This window comes from Prionailurus bengalensis, chromosome A3 (assembly GCF_016509475.1).
Source record: "Prionailurus bengalensis isolate Pbe53 chromosome A3, Fcat_Pben_1.1_paternal_pri, whole genome shotgun sequence".
Classification (NCBI taxonomy): Eukaryota; Metazoa; Chordata; class Mammalia; order Carnivora; family Felidae; genus Prionailurus; species Prionailurus bengalensis.
In genome coordinates, this window is record NC_057354.1 from 101239874 (window position 1) to 101257263 (window position 17390).

Genomic DNA, 17390 nt, shown 5'->3' on the forward strand with positions numbered 1-17390 from the left:
ACAAACAGCAGCAGCAGCAGCAGCAGCAGCAGCAGAGAAAAGCAGCAGAGAAAAGCAGCTGGACGGTGAAAGTCCTAATCTCACAGCTGTCTGCTCTGGGTCCAACGTGCATTGGGAAGGAAGGGAAGCAAACTACATATGCACACCTGTCAGGACATAATACAGCCATCCGGCCAACAGGACAAGGAGTCACAATTCTTGAGGATCCTTTTGGTTAAACAGATGACAAAGCAGAAGCGTCGCTCCCACACCACATCTGTGAAAGCTGGGGAACAGCATCCACGGAGCAGAAGCCTCTTCTGCTGGGCTTCCAAGTCCCATATGACTGGCTATAGCACCTTCTCTCTTTCCAAGGCCAACATATAATCTGAGACCGCAAACACCTTGAAAATTCACTGCACATGACAATCTACAATGAGACCAAGTGTTAAAGCAAAAATTTATTAAAATCCATTTTATATAGTGTTTTAGAGACAAAAAAATGGAGAGTCCTCAACATTCAGGCCAACTCTATCCTCAGAAGTGCTTCGGGAGAAGACAGATTCCTTTGCCCTTCCCTCCAAAAGATACTTCTGTTTATGCTCCTGAAAATGATGCATCGCATGAAGTCAGATTCCTTTGCCCTCCCCCCCCAAAGGATGCTTCTATTTATACCCCTGTAAATGATGCATTTATAACCCCAACTCTCAAGGACAATCCCATTGAGATCCCCAAACCTCTGCAAAGTGAAGAGATATGAGCAGAGAACCTTCTCAGAATAAAAGTGCCTCAGAGGCGTAGTGCAAGAGATACATAACATGGTGACTGCTTCAGAGGAGTGTGCCCACTCCCAGTAGGTGGGCTGTGAAAGAGCCTGAGGGCCCAGCTGGGCAGCCACTAGCTGCGGAGTGTGGCCAGACGGGACTGCATGGCCTCCAGGGCCTCTTCTTCCTCCTCATCTTCTGATGCGGCCATGGCTCCTGAAGGTTCAGGCTCCGGAAGGGCGTCGGTCACTTTACTAGGTGCTTTGCCCAAGGCCCCTGAAAAGAAACAGCAAACAAATGAACAAATTATCATTTTAAAGAAGTGGTTCCCTATCCTCTCTGCCTTTCGTACCTGAAGAGCCTAACAAGAAACAGAAAAGGGGCAATAAAACAAGCTGTTTGAGGGCGGATTTGCTCACTGTGACAAAAGTGCAAACGCCAACTTGTGATGATACCAAGGTCATAATAACAGAGGATTCGGGTTTTAAGAAATTGGGTACTGCCACTCTTGTTCTAAATTCCTAAACACTATTGAATACTTAAGTTTCAAGATTCATGAAGATGTTACACGTCTCTCAGTAAAACTAAACTGTTTTTAAACTTCCACAAAAGGTTTTCCTGGAGGAACTAGTCTTTCCCAACAATTTAAAAACAAATAATTAAACAAATAATTTTAAAACAGATAAAAATTAAATCTCACGAATTTTTTTGTTAAACATAAAACCCAAACTCCAGAAGTAAAAATAAAGCTTAAAACTTCATTAACCATTTTTCAGAGAGGACTGTTTTTGTTCATCCTCTTTCCAGTCTTTTCTTATAGACATGTTTTTTACACACGAGCATGTATTTCAATAACAAGGCTCTTCTCACACATTATATTGTGAATGTCTTTCCATGTCAATGAACGTATTTCCACACTATCACAGCTATAAAGTATTCCATTAAAACAGATATAATTCAACCAGTATTCTATTAGTATCCACTTAGGTTATTTCAAACTTTTCAATATGATAAATAATGCTACAACAGACTTCCTTGAGTTAAATCTTTCAGCACATCCTTAATTACTAGTTTAAAATAAATTCCCAGAAATCAGTCTGACAGGTTGATGGCTTTTGACAGCTACTGCCTAATTGCTTTCAAGAAAGTCTATAGAAATTTAAGCTCCCCTGGGGCGCCTGGGTGGCTTAGTCGGTTGAGCGTCCGACTTCGGCTCAGGTCATGATCTCGCGGTCTGTGAGTTCGAGCCCCGCATCGGGCTCTGTGTTAATGGCTCAGAGCCTGGAGCCTGCTTCGGATTCTGTGTCTCCCTCTCTCTCTGACCCTCCCCCGCTCATGCTCTGTCTCTCTCTCTGTCAAAAATAAATAAAACATTTAAAAAAAAATTAAAAAAAAAAAAAAGAAATTTAAGCTCACAACAGCAGTGTTGTGAGAGCAGTTTCTCCTCACCATTCTGAAAACTTTAGGAATTTTTAAAACTCTTTGCATTTTTAAAAGATCTTGAAAAATAACACAATATATAGCTAACTTGCATAAAGAGTCACTGCATTGCATTTACAGTCATAAAGAAAAAGGTACTAGGTAATTTAGTGAATGCAAGAAGAATGACCATAAACGGAGGAGAGAAAGTCGAAGAGTCTCAGGACATACCTGCTGTGATTTCAAACAGAATTTTGTCAATTTCCATTTCTGCTGCTTCTTCCATTTCTTCCTGATCATCCATGCTTTCAAAAGTATCCTCTAACATTTCTTCTATGATGCCAGCCTAAACACAGAAAAAATCACGTCACGTCCCTCAACTGGTAAAAATGTTCCTCACAGAAACATCTGTGGGTCCAGTTCCACCTGAGCTCTAGTGTCTATAAGTCCAGACCACCCTTTTGACGGTGAACACTCAAGACAGATGGTCATGAGAAACGAGGATGCTGTCTGTCCTCTCTGAAGAAAGGCAACGGCCATAGGGAAACTTCCCAGACTCAGCACCAAGGTTGGACGGGGGCCTCTGTCAATGGAGCCTCTCACAGTAACCCAGACAGTAATGATGGCACTTGGGGAACAACTTGTTGAAAGTGAGTGTGCCTGAGCTGTCTTGGGAAGCATGAGCCCTAACGTTGCAAGCAGAGTCCGTGAGCACCGTACTTGAAACACTGTGAAAGCTGAGTGGAGTCTTAGTGGGCACTATGATAACAAGTACCAAGAGCAGAGTGGGGCTCCACAGAACCCTAAAAAGGCCTGAAGAGTACTTCAGCACGTCCAGGTCACAGCTGCTGGTGTAGGGCCAGTCCAGGGGGTCTGGCAAGGATCAATCAATTCACCAGAGCCTCATCCTCCATTCCTGACAGAATTGATCAGACAGCATTTCTGGACCCAACAAGGTAATGCCCAGACTCTACTGGAAGCCTTGTGCCTGGAAGCCTGAAGCCAGCCACTCAGCCTCCTTTCTCCTCGAGGTAGCAGGGCTCCAGTATGGCATACAAGAAAACTGTTCTCAGGGCGCCCGGCTGGCTTAGTTGGAAGAGCATGCGACCCTTGATCTCTGGGTCATGAGTTCGAGCCCCACACTTACATAGATAAAACATTTAAAAAAAAAAAAAAGGAAACTGTTCTTGAACACTTGCCAACACAGGCCAGACCCGCAGTCTTCCTTGCCAAGCACTGTCCTCAGCTCCCAACCAGGACCCTACTGACTGTTTTTTGTTTGGTTTTGAAGTAAAAGGTCAGAACAGCATCCTCCAATGTCAGAAAGAGGCCCCCTGGGGAGAAGAGGTGGGAAGGGATGGAGAGGCAGAAAGAAAGCAAGGGTTCGGGCTTCTGAGAAGCTGCCAATAGCGAAAAATCCTCACTGCTTTGCCACTTGCAACAGCTGAGCCCCTTGCTTTGTACCTAATCCAGTGATTCAAGGAGCAGAAGGTCACCTGTGACAGCTCCAGCCCTGGTTCCCTGCACTCGGCAGAGCATGACTCTCACTACCTACGCTGATGCTATCAGATGTAAAAGCAAGCCCTCTCTCCTGCCCGCCTTTGTGCTGCCAGAACACTCAAGTGACTCCTAATAACATGAATCAGAATAACCATATTCTACCCATTCTCAGATCCTTTCCTCTCAACCAAAATGAATAAACAGATTCAATTCAGATTCAATTCAATGGCCTGAATGAATGGATGTCATCTCAGTGCTGGAGGCTACTGAAAAGAGGTGCAGTACATGCTGGTTAACTAGTTACACGAGCCTCCTGGAATCCTGACTGTAACAGCCTTGCACATCCTGGAGGCAGAAACTGTTATTCATTCATTTATCCACCTATTCAATCAGCAACCATTCATCAAATGCCTACTCTGTGCCACACAAAGGACAGGGGCTGGGACAAATGGAATGACTAATATCATGTCCCTGCCCTTGAGGAGCTGGGCCCCTACCACAGGCTTCAGTTTGTACTTGGGGATGTATATCCTGGAGTGACCTCAGTAACTATTATCTACTACATGCAGGCCTTCCTCCAAATCTATACTCCTTTCACTATTCAGAAACCACTGTGGCAAAGACCCCAGGTTCTTAAAGGGGCTTCCCCTCAGATCCTAGTGGTCACAAATTTAGAATTTAGCGGGCCTAAAGTCATTCCAAGAATTACCCTGTTATCCTGTTCTACATGGACAGTCATCACAACTTGGGAGAAAAGATCCACGTACCACTTTTAAAGGACACACACTCCTGACCCTGGTCCCTCCTTCCTACTACTGCCCAAGGATTTCTCATCCCAAAGACCTAGGTTCTGAGCTTTATATGTTGCTATTGGTTTTCTCCAGTTCCTCTCCCCCATGCCTCATAGTCCCGCATATAATTCAAGTTCATAAATGAAATTCTCTAGGAAGAAGAAACACAATTTCTATGCACAAGCTGAAGTATACAATGTTGGCTCTTAGGTCACAAGTCAAAAGTGTGAAACACACCTGTCTGAGATACTTCCTATCACCATTTCTGAGGCAGCTCAAGCAATAAGGTCAGACATCTGTGCTCCAAGCCCAGATCTGTCACGACCAAGGCCACTTAGGTAAATTACCTGGCAACTTGAAGACTCAATTTCCTCCTGTGTAAAATGGGGTAAAAAAAATATCTCCCCCACAGGGTCACTGGGAGGACTCTATAGGACAGCACGTGTGACGTACCACTGGCTGGCAGGGAACTCAGTAACCGTGCTCTTCTGAGCCTTGTCCCTCCCTGTCTGAAGGCCACCGGTATAGGTCCTCTCCAGGCCCTGATCCTGGGGGTGGCAGGTACTTACTGCTTTCGGTTCTCAGTCTCTCCTCTTCTGGCCTAAAATAGGGGACATTAAACTCCACAGAGTGTGGGCCAAATCCAGTCCACTGCCTGTTTTTGTAAAGTTTTACTTTGATACAGTCATGCTCATTTGTTTATATTATCTATGGCTGCTTTTGTGCTACAAAGCAGAGTTGAGTGGTTACAACAGAAATGTATGGCCCATAAAATATAAAATACATTTTATTATCTAGCCCTTTACAGAAAAGGTTTGCCAATTCCTGATCTGGAACGACTTCCCTCCCCAGCGTCACTAATACTCCCCTGAGGAAGACCCTGGTTTCTTTCTGTCTCCCTGCTCATGTCGGAGCCTGGAAACTCTAGCTCCCTGAATCTTCCACCTCCCCTTGAGCCTTGGGTATACTTTCACTTCTTCTAAGGAACACTGGCAATCTGACCCATCCTCTGCCATGCTCAGTTCAGACAGTTTCAACCAGTGCTAACAGCTGCTCCTCGGTCTTCAAAATCATTTCTGTCTGGCACCAGTGGTCCGTCCATTCCCACCCAGCCCCAGCCCCCTGCTCTGCTGGAAGTGACTGCTAACTGTTTGGAATAGGATGCAGAGTTGGCCCCAGGTCACCTTCATCATCTCTTTGGATAGCTCCCTCATGGTGGCCTGGATTTCTGGGATCTTCACAAGGCTCTGCATGGCCTTCATCACTTCTGTGCTCTTCTGTAGGGAACCGGCCACTCGCAAAACCGCTGAAAAGGAAAAGGAACAGGATCGTTCAAGAGAATGTGACACAGGATTGGGAATAAAGCATGACAGTCAGGTGCGCCTAGGTAGCTCAGGTGGTTAAACATCTGAGTCTTGATCTCAGCTCAGGTCTTGATCTCAGGGTCATGAGTTCAAGCCTTGCCCTGTGCTCTGTGGCAGGTGTGAAGCCTAATTAACAACAACAAAGAAAGAGTGATAGTCAAATTATAAGCTATTCTAATAAAAGAGAACAGTAGTAGGTAGACTCCCAAAACTATCTGTGAACCTACATTACTATGCTAGTTGACCAAGAGACTGACTTTTCTAAACCGTACACTTTAGCTACAACAGGTACAAACTCTGAGCATGCACACCATCCGGCTGATGTGGAAAGCAGCCTGAAGGCGTGCATCTGAGCTTTAGGGAAGGAAGCCCGCTAGGAATGACTGTGATACCAGGACAAGTCACACGGGAGGAACAGCTCTAGATCTTGCCAGGGCCACACTGGAAAATACAACACTTTAGGCTATACACAACTAGTGTTCCCCATACACCAGCCTATGGATGGCTGCTGCTCTCTGAGGGTCCTGTCACTAGTCCTCAGGAAAATGAGATAAATCAGGATGAGATATACAGTGAGTCTACGTGTTGCTGTATGGCGGTTACAGTTCCTTGCTACGGAAACATTTTCTGTAGTTCGATCATATACACACTTCTATATAAGAAATCACGGTAATAGCAAATGATCATCCCTCTGCCCTGCACCCTACCCACCACCACACACACATCTTTAACATGTCAAAGATATGGCAGCCTTCCAAATCTGTTTTGCAATATCATAAGACTTAAAGTTCTGAGCTGTCCAACAAAACTGGCACAGAGACTGCCTGAGCACTGCAGTGCCTGGCTAAGCTACGAGTTACTAAAAATTTACCCATCTGAATCCAGACTCTAGGCAGCTCTCACATGTAAGGGAAAACAAGAGGCAAGGAAACAAGAGTGACCAGGGAAATATCTGGGTGACATACACACCCAGATTGGGGGAAGTAGATTTTTAAAAGGCCAATACTACAATGGAAACTCAAACACACACAATCAGGATTGGGGGAAGTAGATTTTTAAAAGGCCAATGCTACAATGGAAACTCAAAACAAAGAAAGATGAATATACAAAGAAAAATAAAAGACTAAAAACTAAAATGTACTTTCTATGTTCCACAAGGAAAGAAGCATGTGAGGAAAATAAAAACTGTTTTATAATAATAAGTCACCCCTACAGCAGAATGAGAAGTAGGCCATAAGCTGGAAGAAAATATTTGCAAAAAACAAATGAGAAAGGAATGTTTATCCAACGTATGCAAAGAACTCTTAAAACTCAGTAAGAAAATGAACAATCCAATTAAAAATGGGCAAAGACCTAAACAGATACCTCACCAAAAAAGATGGCAAAAACCCCGCAAACCCCACACGAAAAGATGATCAACATATCATTAGGGAATTGCAAACTAAAACAAGGAGATACCACTACACATCTATTAAAATGTCAAAATCCAAAACACTGACAACACCCAATGCTGGTGAGGATGTGGAGCAACAGCAACTGTTGGTGGGAATGCAAAATGGTACAGCCACTTTGGAAGACAATTTGGCAGTTTCTTACAAAATTAAACCTACTCTTATATATGAGCTCCTTGGTATTTACCCAAATGAGCTGAAACGTACGTCTACACAAAAACCTGCAGATTGACAGCTTTCTTCATTATTGCCCAAACTTAGAAGCAACCAAGATGTTGCTTGCAAAAGAACAACAATAATGGAGCAGATAAAGCGTGGTATATACAAGGGAATATTCAATGTTAAAAAAAGCTCTCAAGCCATTAAAAAAATGAAGGTAACTGGGGCACCTGCGTGCTTCAGTCAGTTGGGCATCCGACTTTGGCTCAGGTCATGATCTCACAGTTTTTGAGTTTGAGCCCTGCATGGGGCTCTGTGCTGACAGCTCGAAGCCTAGAGCCTGCTTTGGATTCTGCGTCTCCCTCTTTCTCTGCCTCTCCCCCACCGTGCTCGCTCGCTCTCTCTCTCTCTCTCTCTCTCTCTCTCTCTCAAATAAGTAAACCTTAAAAAAAAATGAAGGAAATTTACTTACATGCATATTACTAAATGAAAGAAACAAATCTAAAAGGCTTACTTGACACATTGTATCAGTCCAACTATATGACATTCTGGAAAAGGCAAACACTATGGAGACAGTAAAAAGATCAATGGTTGCTTGGGGTGGGAGGGAGGAGTGAACAGGCAGAGCACAGAAGATTTTTTAGCTATACATATTTCACAATAAAGAATCTCCAAAAAGGTTAGAATGATACAGAAAACAAGAGGTTAGCATTATAAAAACTACCTGACATTTAAAATTAGAAAGAGCAAAGTCACACGGGAAGGGATCATGACATGAGCCTCATTGCCCGGTTATAGCTCTTTCTGCTAGTCCCTCCCCAGCCCACCGCCAGATCTTCCTGCTGTTTTTCCAGCATTCCAGGCTCCTCCAGCTGCAAGGTCTCTGTATGCTCCTCCCTCAATATGCAGGGCAGGGCCCCACTAACAGCTCTAGAGAGTGGAGACCTAATGGATGGATTTCTTTTTTTAACAGTATGCTTCATGAATTTGCATACCATCCTTCTGCACAGACCATCTTCTCATTAAAGTCACCATTCTGGTAATATGTGCTGCCCAAGTCATTTAATGAATCTTCTCATTAAAGTCACCATTCTGGTAATATGTGCTGCCCAAGAGAGGACAAGATATCTTTTTTATTTGGAGGTGGACTCATGATTTTATTTCCAGTGCCTTCCATTGTGCCTGACACAGCTGACTCTCAAATGTTGAATAAACCAATGAATGCATTTAGAAGACAACAAGCAAAACTATGATATTCAAACTGGATTTTAAAAAATGTTAAACATATTCACGTCTTAACAGCAAGCAACACTGAGGTGGTTAATAAAGACTCAAATGCCTCTACATATAATGACATATTTAGATCAGAAATGTGTTATTCCTTTCTTGTACTGACCATAAAAATTCCAGAGCGTTTCTTTATGGAAATAAATAAAATCAACCAATTTCATATGGCAAAAAGAAGGGGAGGGACTTTAACAAATAGAAACTAGTTCTCCCCAAATTTTCAATTACATAGAATGATGGCACCTGGGGAACAACTTGTTGAAACACTCAACTTCTCACTTCCCCTCCTTCCAACTCCTGGCAACCACCAATGTACTTTCTGTGTCCGTGGATCTGACTATTCTAGGCACCTCATGTAAGTGGAATCATAGTTATCTGTCCTTCTGGGACAGGCCTGTTTCACTTAGCATAATGCCTTCAAGGTTTATCCACATTGTAACAAAGTGTCAGCATTTCCTTCCTTCCTTCCTTTTTTTTTTTTTTTTTTTTTTTTTAAAGTTTGAGAGTGAGAGAGTGCGAGCAGGGGAGGAGCAAAGAGAGGGGGAGAGAGAATCCCAAGCTGGCTCTGCATTAACAGCACAGAGCCTGACTTAGGGCTCGATCCCACGAACCATGAGTTCATGACCTGATCAAAAATCAAGAGTTGCACACTCAACCAACTCAGCCACCCAGGCGCCCCATTATTTTTTTCCTTTTAAGGCTGAATAATATTGTGTGTATATATACCACATTTTGTTTATCTATTCATCCTTCAATGGATACTTGGGTTACCTTTACCTTTTGTCTATTGTCAATAATGTGACTATGAACATGGATGTACAAATATCTGTTTGAGTCCCTATTTTCAATTATTTTGGGTATATACCCAGAGACATTATTTCTGAATCATATGGTAATTCTATTTCCTGTCTCACCTTTGAAACTTTCTCTTAACTTACTCCCCCTTTTAAAGCATACTCATCATCTGTCTTATTCTGCAAGAAGCTGCTGTCAGAAAGCTATCACTTGGAAAGCATCTAATCATAACGTATTAATAGCTGACAAGGCTTAACATGTTACCCTTCCCAGGGATATCTGCATTTTAGCTGAAGATCTTGAGGAAAGTGACTTCATCAAATGGTGGCTTTTCAAAGCAACAACAGGCTAGGATAGAAGGGGGGCAGACATTGAGGGCAAGACCCTAATCTTAGGAACTCTCATTATAGTATTTCTAGTTTTCTCTTCTCTCATTCCAAAATATAGACTCCTCCCTCCTGCTCTGTCCTCGGTGCCACCTTCTCTGCTGTATTTAATTTGCCAGCAGGAACATCCTACTATAAGGCCTCTCAACAACCTCCCCAGGGCTTCCTCCCACCAGCCTGGTGCTTAAGTACTTAGAAGCAGGGTGATGATCCTCCTGGAGTCAGTCTGGACAGCCCCAAATAGAAGCTCTGTTCTCTCTTTAGGGCCGCTTCCCTTCTCTCAGTTTCCAGTGTCTTTTAATGGCCCTGCATTCTTTTCAGGTTCAAGGTCTTAAAGCATTTCCAGCTTATTTGTACCCTGACTACATCCATTTACTCTGCATCCAGACTAAAACTTCCCAGTGTCCTCTCTTCCGTGCATCTCATTTGACTAAGCTACTCAGGTCCTGCCCATGGCCACTCAGGTCCCCCGCCTGCCATCCTGCTGTGCCAGTCCCTTGCTGCACCTACAGTCTGTGCTCACAATGTGCACGGCACTCTACTGCCTACAAAATGGAATGATAAGTCCTTGCTTAACTTACAAAACTGACTCCAAATTACCTTTGGAGCTCTACCTCCCACTGCCCCACTTAATGTGCTCTTGTCAAACTGAAACACGTACTGTTTGCTGAACACAGCCTGAAGTATTTCATCTGTGCCTTTGTGCACCCTAATCCATGAACTGAGATGCCTCTGATTCGCCTCAGAATACTTTTCCTCTGAACTCGTCCTGCAGTTTATCTGTGCCACCCCTACAGCGATCTCAATCTGAGCTTGTCTCTGAAAACCCTTGCTCTCCTGACGGCTGTAAAAACTGTCTTCCTCACCTCCCTGCTCAGCCTCTCCGGCCATCCCTCCTCCATGTTCTCCTGTACCCCAACCTCCCGGAACTTCCTAAATGTGCAGTTCTTCTTGGCCCCAGGGCTCTCCTATGAGCTGCCTGGCACTCAGGTTGGAGTACCCATGTCGTCCTTCAGTATTGTTGGTCCCTGAAAGGAGCCATTCTCCACTCCGGTTCCCTTTTCCAGTCTCCTGGTGCTTATCACAGTTTGCAAGAGAAGTACCACTTACTTGACTATTAAATTTATTATTTTTTAGGTATTTTTATTAAATTTACAGATTAGCTGCTTTCATCCCATACTTAGAGGGCAATGACTGTGCCTATAATGTTGACTATCCCTGGTGCCCAGCAATACATCTGCCACATAATAGGGGCTAAAAAATGGATTTATTAAAGAATTATCATTTCACTCTTGGTAGCTTTGTCTGCCTGAGAAGACTGGGGAAGTTTCTCATGCTGCCTACACTTAATCCAGCCTCCCCAACATCCCCACCCTCTCCTTTTCTTTCTTAAAAAAGAAGAGAGATAGAGAAAAAGAGGGTGGTGAGAAGGAGCTCTGACAAACAGTTCAAGGAACACTAGAACATTTCAGAAAGAAGTGTTCATGAAATAAGAACAGGATGATTTCAAAAAAAATCAGAGAACTCTTCTGTAAATTAAAATTCAGATAGCCAAAATGAAGAATTTGAGAGAAGAAATGGGAAATAAAGTTAAGGAAATTTCTCAGAAAGTGAAACCCAACAACAAAATTGGTGACAGTGATCATATTTTGAGCTATATATAGAGCAATCACCACACACCAGGCGTTGGTTGATAAGCCTCACAACTACTCTATGAGGAAGGTGCTATTATTATTTTCAAAATGGAAAACAGGAAAGGTAAGAAAATTAAAGGATCAGTCTGGGAAGTCTAACAAAATCTTCTGCTTCCAGAAAGAAAGGGAAAATACAGTGGAAAGGAAATGATCTCATGAACACATCCAAGAACTAAAAGACCAGGGAACTGAAGGGACAGCACCCTTGTCTTTTAGGAATCCATGTGGAAATATTTACAGATGAAACTGTGTGGGGTCTTAGGTTCCCCAGGGGGAAATACAAGGGAGTAGATGCAGATACAGATGAAGTAGGACCAGACAAGATTTCTGTGCAGGTGTAGTAATTCGGACATAACCATTAAGACATAAGTGGAGATAACCACTTAACATAACCATTAGGATATAAGTGGAGTCACCATACCCTAGGTGACAAAGTCAGGCGTGAAGATAAAAATGTGGAAAGCAGTATTTTGAGGCACGACATTAGATAAGGCCACCTGGGGGAAGAGAGTGAACATGGAAAACAGCGGAGGATCTAGAACGGAGTCTTAGGGCACTCTGACTCATTTAAAGGCCAAACGGGGAGCCTGGCTAGCGTGGTTCGTTGAGCATCCAACTCTTGATTTCAGCTCAGATCATGATCCTGGGGTCGTGGGACAGAGCTCCAAGTTGGGCTGTGCATGGAATGCAGAGCTTGCTAGGATTCTCTCTACCTCTGCCCCTCTCCCCACTTGTGCACGTGTGCTCTAATTTAAAAAAAAAAAAAAAACAACCAGCAAATATTTTACTTTCCAGTTGTGAGAAAACCACAAATAATATGTATCTGAAACAAACAATAAAATATATTGTTATGGGTGTATATTTAAAGGATAACAAGCTCTGACTTCTGTGCAGTACATTCAAGAGCTTCTGTTTACTACTGAAAGTACATGCTACAGGAGAAGAGATTTTTCATGTGGATGATTACCTATGAGCTCTACCTGCTTGAAAAGGTCTTTAGGAATCAGTACACCAGAAAGAAAAGCTAAACAGAAGACAGTGATCAAGTACACGAGTTCCCAGAGAAATGTTATCTGCTGTAATAAGGTAACATTTCTCAAAAATTACAAAGTCTGACAAGGGTTGGTGAAAAGGTATGGAAAAAGGAACTCTCATCCACTGCTTGTGGGAATGTAAATTAGTAAAGCCTCTTTGGAGAACAATTTTGCAATTGTAGCAAATTTCAGCCCACTTATTTTTAACCCAGCAATTCTACTTCTGAGTATAAAATTGTTCTAGAGAAACCTTTACACATGGGCAAAAGAGAAAAGACATTCACAGCAGCACTGTAATAGCAAAATATTGAAAAGAGCCTAAATGTCCATCAGTGGAGGAAAAGTAAAATGTGATACATCCATCTGATGAAACAACATCCACTAGTTAAAAAAAATATGTCATTATGGGTATGCTTCAAAAACACAATGATAAATGAAAAACAACAAGGCAGAATGGTATATACAGAATACCATTTCTACCAACATCAAGATTCATAACAGTGATTACTTATGGGGTGGTTGAGAGAGAAGGGAACTGGGAAGACATATTAAAGGAGCTTCAACTTTAGTAGTACTGTTTCTTCTAGAATATAAAACTGAAGCAAATACAACAAAATGTCAAATTGTATTCATTCCAGGTGACAGGTACTCAAACATCTACTATATTATCCTGCGTACTTTCATCTCTGCAACTGGGGAAACAAAAATGGCTGTGCATACAGAGCTTTATGGGGGGGTGTGGGGAGAATAAGCCAGATGTTTTCTAAATTTTTTTTTCAACGTTTACTTATTTTGGGGACAGAGAGAGACAGAGCATGAACGGGGGCGGGGGGGGGGGGCAGAGAGAGAGAGAGACACAGAATCGGAAACAGGCTCCAGGCTCTGAGCCATCAGCCCAGAGCCCGACGCGGGGCTCGAACTCACGGACCGCGAGATCATGACCTGGCTGAAGTCGGACGCTTAACCGACTGCGCCACCCAGGCGCCCCTGCCAGATGTTTTCTAATGTTCACTCAGAAGAGGAAATACCAAAAAAATTTTAAATAAACTCATCAGGGTCACAGCACAGAGCCCGACGCGGGCCTCGAACCCACAAACCGTGAGATCATGACCTGAGCCGAAGTCGATCACTTAACTGACTGAGCCACCCAGGCGCCCCTGAAAATGTTCGTTAGTGTAAAATTTCTCTGTAATTTCTGAGTCCACACTCAAGTCTAAATATCTAACAGTCATTTGGTGCCATTCTCAAGGAACTATAATTCTGAGTTAGGACTTCTTAATTTAACAGAAATTAAGTTAAAAAACAGAAACTAGGGGTACTTGAGTGGCTCAGATGGTTAAGCGTCTGACTTTGGCCCAAGTGATGATCTTGTGGTCCATGAGTTTGAGCCCAGAATAGAGCTCTGTGCTTGACAGTTTGGAGCCTGGAGCCTGCTTCAGATTCTGTGTCTCCCTCTCTCCCCCTCCCTCACTCACACTGACTTTGTCTCCCTCAAAAATGAATAAACATAAAAAAAATTTAAAAAACAAACAGAAAACAACTGGATGTAAATTTAACCTATGACTCAAGCTGTCACTGGCCTAGAGACAGATGCATGTGAAAGATCACAACAGTATTACACTGGACAATAAAAGAAAACTAAATTATGTTTATTTTTAAATATTATAATACATTTTTAGAAATTAAACTGATAGCTCACATGTGTGAATACCCATTACAAGTTTGCAGATTCCTAAGATGTAAGGAAGCATTAGGTAGAGAGCCAGAGACAAGACAGAAAAGGAGGTGGGGTTAAAGCCAAAGATAAACTTGGATTGAGTGATTACCTATCTATCTATCTATCTATCTATCTATCTATCTATCTATCTATTTAAAGTAGGCTTCATACCCAGTGCAGGGCTTGAACTCACGACCCTGAGATCAAGAACTGAGCTGGGATCAAGAATTACATGCTTAGGGGTGCCTGGGTGGCTCAGTCAGTTATTAAGCATCTGACTCTTGATCTCAGCTCAGGTCATGATCTCATGGTTTATGAGTTCGAGCCCTGGAATTCTGTTTCTCCCTCTCTCTGATCCTCCCCTACTCATGCTTTCCCTCTCTCTGTCTCAAAATAAACAAATAAACTTGAAAAAAAAAAGAACTGAATACTTAACTAACTGAGCCACTCAGGAGCCCCAGACCTGGACTATTTTAGCATTCTGCCTTGGGTGACTCTGCTCTCGGAACAGAGGAAATTCTCTTCTTATTCCTCCAATGCACAGGCTCACTTCTTACTCCTCTGACTCAACTCTCAGGTCACTTTATAACACTGTTCACATGAGGCAGAATATTCTAAGCAAAGCAGATTTATATGCTTATTTTGCCATTATTGCAACAACACTGCAAAAGAAAATGAATCATAAAATAATGATAGTAATAATTATATTTTGCATTTGTGTAACACTCCAACCAAGACAATATAAAGAATAAAAACCAGAGTGGAGTCTGTTCTTCCCATTCAAGAAATCCAGCCAGGACTAATAAAAGTAGCAAGAGCCATCAGCATTAATGAGGAGGCTGCAGATAATGGCCATCTTACCCAGCTGGTTCTTCATCCCCATGAGCACAGAGTTCATGTGAGCTTTGGAAGCATAGAGCTTGCTCACAGCCTTCCTTGACCTGATCATCTCCTTGGCCAAAACTACACAGACGTCTTTCTGGCCCTTCTTGGCAGCATCTTTCACTGACCGTTTTACTTTTTCTTCTTCTCTTTGGATATCTAAATTTAGAACATAAGACAAAACACCAAAAAATTAAGGGTAAACCAGATTTATTGGCATTCAAATCCATTCTTATGGTGATCTAAATGGGTCTATTAAAAGGAAAACAGAGGCGCCTGGGTAGCTCAGTCAGTGGAGGGTACAACTCTCAATTTTGAGGTTTTGAGTTCAAGCCCCAAGTTGGGTGTAGAGATTACTTAAAAATAAACATTAAAAAAAATTTTTTTTTTGAGAGAGAGACAGAGCACGAGTGGGGGAGGAGTAGACAGAGGAGACACAGAATCCGAAGCAGGCTCCAGGCTCTGGGCTGTCAGCACAGAGCCCAACATGGGCTTGAATACATTTACTATGAGATCATGACCTAAGCCAAAGTCAGACACTTAACTGAGTCAACCAGGTGCCCCTTAAAAATAAAATCTTAAAAAAAAACTAAAAAGAAAAACAGAGAGGATGATTTAAACAAAATTAAAATAATTAATGTGATAGGTTTTCATTATTTCCAGAAACAACATTAAAGTAACTTAGGAGTAAACAGGTAAGTAAATCCTATTACATTAGGCAAAATTTCAAAACTGCCTTTCCAAGGCCATTCTAACATTCATTGGTACTGTACTAAGGAACTTTAACCATACTATAAATGAGCTTTCTCTAATAATCAATAATGTTTCTGCAATTATGGGAGTATAATCTCTGTACATTTATTAATGATTTATAAAAACCTGCAACTTGAGGAAAACCCAAACATATTAAAGTATCAAAACATCATCAACCAGAGGTAAGATACATCTGTATTATATGCTTTATGAACAGCAGAAATACTTTTATTGTGGTAAAACACACATAACATAAATTTGCCATCTTAACCATTATTTTAAGTGTACAGCTAAGTGGTATTAAGCACATTCATTTTGGGTTTTTTTTTTGTTTTTTTTTTAATTTTTTTTTCAACGTTTATTTATTTTTGGGACAGAGAGAGACAGAGCATGAACGGGGGAGGGGCAGAGAGAGAGGGAGACACAGAATCGGAAGCAGGCTCCAGGCTCTGAGCCATCAGCCCAGAGCCCGACGCGGGGCTCGAACTCACAGACCGCGAGATCGTGACCTGGCCGAAGTCGGACGCTTAACCGACTGCGCCACCCAGGCACCCCAAGCACATTCATTTTGTTGTTAACCATCACCACCATCCATCTCCAAAATTCTTTACAACTTTCAAAACTGAAACTCAGGCTGTGTGCCCAGGGTCATGGGGATCTGTCTCTTGCTTTAACAATGTATGTAGACAGAAAGGCCCCATACCATTTTTCTAGTTGCAATTGTTGGAATCATCTTCTCTGCCACCCTCCACCTGTGGGATCAGCCAACACCACATTTCCAGCTTAACTCCTTACTGCTACTAAACACAAGTGCCCAGATTCATCTGAAGTATTTCACTGAGGTTCTGAGATTCCTAAGAATTATTCCACCTTCAACTTCCTGGTCAACATTTACCTGTGTACTTCCTATACCTGCCTCTCCTGGGCTTCTATTTCAACTGTTAGAATGTGACTCAGCAGGGCCTGGGCCACTTCCTTCATAAGTGGGCACCTCGCATCTCTTGAAGATGAAAAATCAGCTCCCTCTTCCAGGAGGTGCAGAAGCCGCCTCAAGATCAGTGGGGCAAAAACTTCAGGGTTCTAGACAAGAACCTGAAGCAGGCCCCTTGGGATCTGAAAGCCAGGGGTTCTGCCCACACAGACCCCCCCATGTCTGAGGCTTTTTGAGGAACCATTTCCTGGATGAGGAGGGGAAACTCAGGAGGATGGTGACCACCTGGCTTGCCTGCGCAGGCTGGCCAGCCACTAGGCTGGGCAAAGATCTCTTCGAAAGGCTCACTCCCCAAGCAAGACGGAGTCTGCATAGCCCGGCAGCCTCTGAAGGGATCCCTCTGGCACCCCCTTGGTGTCTGGGCTTCTGCCTGAGCCTCCCCGTGCAGCCACAAGGCAGCTTTCAACCACCCAGGAGCCCCACC

The 17390-nt window shown here is 42.9% G+C and overlaps 1 protein-coding gene across 2 annotated transcripts in view; it reads right to left on the bottom strand.

The window, feature by feature from the left end:
* Positions 1–425: 425 nt before the first annotated feature.
* LOC122497139 (E3 ubiquitin-protein ligase RNF103) overlaps positions 426–17390 on the bottom strand; it is a 109314-nt gene continuing 92349 nt past the window's right edge. For both annotated transcript variants that reach the window (XM_043603919.1, XM_043603917.1), the window contains 4 exons: positions 15202–15381; positions 5638–5759; positions 2394–2508; positions 426–1019 (listed from right to left, as the gene is read on the bottom strand). In XM_043603919.1, coding sequence (XP_043459854.1) covers positions 877–1019; positions 2394–2508; positions 5638–5759; positions 15202–15381 — 560 coding nt within the window. In that variant the 3' untranslated portion in view covers positions 426–876. The remainder of the gene's footprint in view (positions 1020–2393; positions 2509–5637; positions 5760–15201; positions 15382–17390) is intronic.